This window comes from Manacus vitellinus, unplaced genomic scaffold, assembly GCF_001715985.3.
Source record: "Manacus vitellinus isolate BGI_N305 unplaced genomic scaffold, ASM171598v3 scaffold_24_pilon, whole genome shotgun sequence".
In the NCBI taxonomy this organism is placed as follows: Eukaryota; Metazoa; Chordata; class Aves; order Passeriformes; family Pipridae; genus Manacus; species Manacus vitellinus.
This window is the reverse complement of record NW_021939798.1, coordinates 12131578-12136197: the sequence shown is the minus strand read 5'-3', so window position 1 is coordinate 12136197 and position 4620 is coordinate 12131578. Positions and strand designations below refer to the sequence as shown.

General features: G+C 56.1%; 1 protein-coding gene across 1 annotated transcript in view; it reads left to right on the top strand.

The window, feature by feature from the left end:
- CBX2 (chromobox 2) overlaps positions 1 to 2924 on the top strand; it is a 10683-nt gene extending 7759 nt beyond the window's left edge. Inside the window, exons 2-3 of the mRNA XM_029960121.1 lie at positions 1059 to 1128; positions 1590 to 2924. Coding sequence (XP_029815981.1) covers positions 1059 to 1128; positions 1590 to 2924 — 1405 coding nt within the window. The remainder of the gene's footprint in view (positions 1 to 1058; positions 1129 to 1589) is intronic.
- Positions 2925 to 4620: the final 1696 nt, after the last annotated feature.

The window sequence follows — 4620 nt, the reverse complement described above, 5'->3', positions numbered from 1 at the left end:
CCAGGTTGCTCCAAGCCCTGTCCAACTTGGTCTTGGACACTTCCAGGGATCCAGGGGCAGCCACAGCTTCTCTGGGCAACCCATGCCAGGGCCTCCCCACCCTCCCAGGGAAGGATTTCTTTCCAATATCCCATCTAACCTACCCTCTGGCCATGGGAGGCCATTCCCCCTTGTCCTGTCATTCCAGGTCCTTGTCCAAAGTCCCTCTCTAGCTCTCTTGGAGCCTCTTTAGGTACTCAAAGGTGCTCTGAGGTCTTCCTAGAGCCTTCTCCAGGGTGAACAACCTGGATGGCTGAACAAAATGGTGTCTGTCCTCTGTCAGGGCCGTGGCTCCTGCCCAGAGCCAAGCTGGGAACAGCGATTGTTCCACAGCCTTCATGTCCCAGGAATCACACACGGAGGAGAAAGAATAACTGGCTATGGCAGACACAGAGCTGCCAAGTATTTTGGGTCCATAATAATAAAAATCATAAAAGTTTATTATAGGATTCAATTATAACTGGTTTGTGGATTCCATTTTTTCAAGATTAGGATCTGGTGGTGAGTGCAGACAGGACTCAGGACTTAATCAACCAGATTTGTTACAGTTTAACACAGTCCTGTTTAAAAGGAGTGACCTGAAACATCACTGTATGAGCACCTTGGCTTTGCCACCTTTGGCCTCCAGCCTGGGCCACCACGGCCAGACCAGGACGTGCAGGAGAGATGGAAGGAGCCCAGCAAGGGAGGGAACTCACTGAGTTTGTAGGGAATGCATTTGCTGTTCCTCTGCTCAGCTCTGCTCTGCAGGGGTATAACCAAGGCGAGGTTTAGTAGGGCCAGGGATGATCCTTCCCTTTGCCTGATCCCCTTGTACCAGAAAAACAATAAATCTCACAAAAAATTGGAAAAGCCACAGATTTGGGGTATGTAATGCTGTGTGGTCCATCACTGATGCTGGAAGCTGTGGGAATGTTACTGATGCAGACAGGGATGCTCTCCAGTCCCTGACTGCCTCAGTTTCCCCAGATGTTTTTTTCTTCCCTGCAAACATTGTCCTTAATCCTTGCTTTCTTCAGGGAACATGAAAAAGAAGTGCAGAATCGGAAGAGGGGCAAGCGGCCCCGGGGCAGGCCCAGGAAGCACGTGGTGAGTCCTGGCAGTGGTGGGAACCCATGGCTGTGACAGTGGTGTAGGGGCTCTGGCCTTGGAGGGCACGGGAGGGGGGTCTGCCCAAAGCCCAGGAGGGGCTTGGCCTTGAGTGCAGTGAGGGCTCAGCAGTGCCTCCAGCCCCTGGGTCAGGGGGTTGTTGCTGGCAGTGATAGACAGGTTGGTGAGAATGCCTGTGAAAAGAACTCCTCCATCACTGCTCTGGTGATGGTACAGGAGATGGAAGAATTCCCTGGCACTGGTCCAACTTGGTATCTACTGCTGACCAATTCTGTGCTCTGTGCTCCCTAACTCATCAGATCAGCTAACGGATCCCTAAAGATCAGCTGTGTGGAGAAAGAACCTGTAGTGTCTGAGGCCCCTGGCCAGGCTGCCCTGAAGGGTTTGCTCTTTGGCTCTTTGGCCACTGCCCTTAACTCCCTGTCTCTGTTGCTTTGCAGGAACCAGAAATGCCTGCAAAAACTAAGTCAAGTAGCTCCTCTTCCTCCACATCCTCCTCTTCCTCCTCCTCTGATGAAGAGGATGAAAGTGACCTGGAAGCAAAGAGAGGTCCCCGCAGCAGAGAGACACACCCGGTGCCACAGAAGAAAGCTCAGATCCTGGTGGCAAAGCCTGACATGAAAGACGCTTCCAGGAAGAAGCGTGGGCGGAAACCTCTTCCCCCGGAGCAGAAAGCAGCTCGAAGGACTGTGAACCTGACAAAGGTGCTGAAAACATCCCGGAAGGAGGTGGGGGGCAGTGCCAAGCTGGTGGGGAAGCTGCAGCCTCAGCACAGCACACAGGGCTCGGGCATGGCCGTGCTGAAGGACCCACCGGGTGCCTTGGCTGGGCTCAGCTCAGGAGGGTCATCAGCAGAAAACCTGCCCAACATGATGAAGAGCGGCTCGACGAGCCCCAGCCAGGCCATCAGCTGGCAGAGCTCCATCGTGCACTACATGAACAGGATGTCCCAAAGCCAGACTGCATCTGAGAGCTCAGCTCTGGGCAGGCTGGCACTGAAGGCACAGGCGGCCAGTAAGAGCAGCTTAGGGCTGGACTTGAAAATGAGGAGCCAGAAAGGCTCTGGGGAGCTGGGGCTCAACATGCAGGGACCCAAGACTGCAAAGGCTCCCGGCAGTGGTGCTGGAGGAGACCAGAAATCAGGGTTTGCTGCGGGAGGCCAAATGCTGCCCAACGGCAGCAAGACGCCAGCGAGCTCATCTGGGGCCAGCGTCCAGGCAGCCTCCAGCCAGGAGCTGAACCTCCAGGCTCTGAACCTGCAGAGCGTCAAGAATGGGCCGAGCGTGGCCGGCGGGAGCAGCCTCCCCCGGCACCTCTGCGGAGCCCTGGCCAAGGGCTCGGGTGGCGGCACGGCCAGCGGGGGTGCCGGCGGTGCCAAGGGCGGGGCGGCGGGCGCCGGGCTCACCGCTGGCAGTGCGCTGGCAGGGGGGGATGGCAGCAAGAGCAAGAAGCAGCCGCACCGGGCAGGGGACAGGGACTTGGCCAAAGGTGGCTCAGCCGGCACACAGGAGGGACACGCGGAGAGCCGCAAGCCCTCTGCCCTGTCCGAAGTGAGCACGGGCGAGGACACCAGCTCGGATTCAGACCGGGACTCGGCTTCCTTCCCGGGTGTGGGTCAGAACATGTCTGTCTCCATCCAGACCAGCCAGGACTGGAAACCCACGCGCAGCCTGATCGAGCACGTCTTTGTCACCGATGTCACCGCTAACCTGATCACAGTGACGGTCAAGGAGTCCCCCACCAGCGTCGGGTTTTTCAACCTACGGCAGTACTGAGCCCAGGAGTGTGAGAGAAGGGAGAGGGTCCTTCAGCCTCACCCTCGGCTTTGCCCAGCTCTTCCATCAGGTTTTCTTTCTTGAAGTGAATGTGGAGACCTCGTGAGACCTGCTGGGACTCGTAGCTGGAGAGGCTTGAGAAAGACGTGGTGAAACCTGCTCCAAACTGCCAGCGAGTTGTGGATCCCCCCGGCTCCTCTCCATCCTTTTCTGAAGCCGTGCCCTGTGTGGGGGTAGCCAATGCCATTCTCCAGGAGCCGGGACACTGGTGCTGCTGGGGGTGTCAGGCTGGCAAGTTTTGAGCCAGGCTTCACTGCACACAGGTCTCTTTGCTTTACAGCTTGAAACAGCAGATGCCAAGGTCTGCAGCTCACTGACCACGGGGAGGTGTGGAGCTGCCATGGGCCAGGCTTCCACCTGGGAGAGGACTAGGAGATCCTCTTCTGTTCTCTGGGCTCCCCATGGATCTATCTGTGAGCTGTGGGGAGACACAAGTCAATCCAAATGAGGCAGCTGCTGCTCCCAGCCCTTGGGGCTGTGGGGGGGTGGCTGCATTTGGGGGTTTTTCAGGGTACACTCAGCCCAGCCACCCCCCTGGGCGAGGTCATTTCCAATGATGGGAAACCCACGACGTTTTCGTTGGGGTTTCCAGCTGATAGGGAACTACTGTTTACATTTTTTATTAAGGAAAAATCTTTTTTTTTTTTTTTTTGATGAGAGAGGGAAATAAACCCAGTCTAGGATAGGTTGAGTCCTGGATGCCACTAACGGGATGGGCAGCAGAGGTGCTTTTTTGGAGAGTGCCTCCTTTCTGCCCAGGGAGGATCCTGCCTTGGGAGCCAGAGAGATCCACTGGTTTCCCTGCAGTGACTTGACTTCCAGAGGAAAGTGAATTTCTGAGTAGCCCAGGGAGCCTCTGTGCCACTCCTCTGCCTCATCCCAGCATCGCCACTGTCTCTGTCTCCTGCTCAGCAGTTTCCAGGCACTCGTAGGCACTGAGCTGGGGAATATTTTTAAAGTCTTGCAGAACATGCAAACCCTTCCAGCAGCAGGTAGGTCAGTGCTGGGGCTGCTGGGCACCTGTGAGGTTGATGCTGTAATTTGGGACAAGTGAGCCTTCCCCACCATAGCCCAGCTGGACCTGCCTTGGCTGCTCCCTGGGTTAGATTCACACTGATCATCCATGTTTTTGTTCAGATGGAAGGCTCAGAAGCTGGACAAGGACACCTGCACAGGTGGGGTGGAGCAGTGGGAAGGGGAAGGAGAGGACAGGGAGAAGGATCAGGGCCAGGGGGTACCTTGGCCATTGTTCTCTGAGGATCTGGAGCCCTCAGCAGTTGCTCGCCTTCCCTTTACTGTCCCAGCAGCTGGGATGTTCCTTTTGGCTTGGAATTGCACCCAATAATGGCTTTTTCACTGCAGTATTTTCCCTACTGCAGATTTCTACAAGCCAAAATTAGCAGTGGTTCAGGCAGAGTTTAGTAGCATTCGAGGTCATTTTAGTTCTGTTGGTGCTGAGTTCTTTTCTTGGAGGTGATGAACAGCTGGTGGCTGCTCGCTGTCCTGCATGGTTTGGAGGTCCCCCCAAAGGGATGCCCCACCAGGGGGTCACCAGGAGACTGACCTGGCACCAGGACAGGCATCTCCCTTCGCCACAGGCAGGGCCACTCACAGTGTCCTCACACAGGAGTGATAC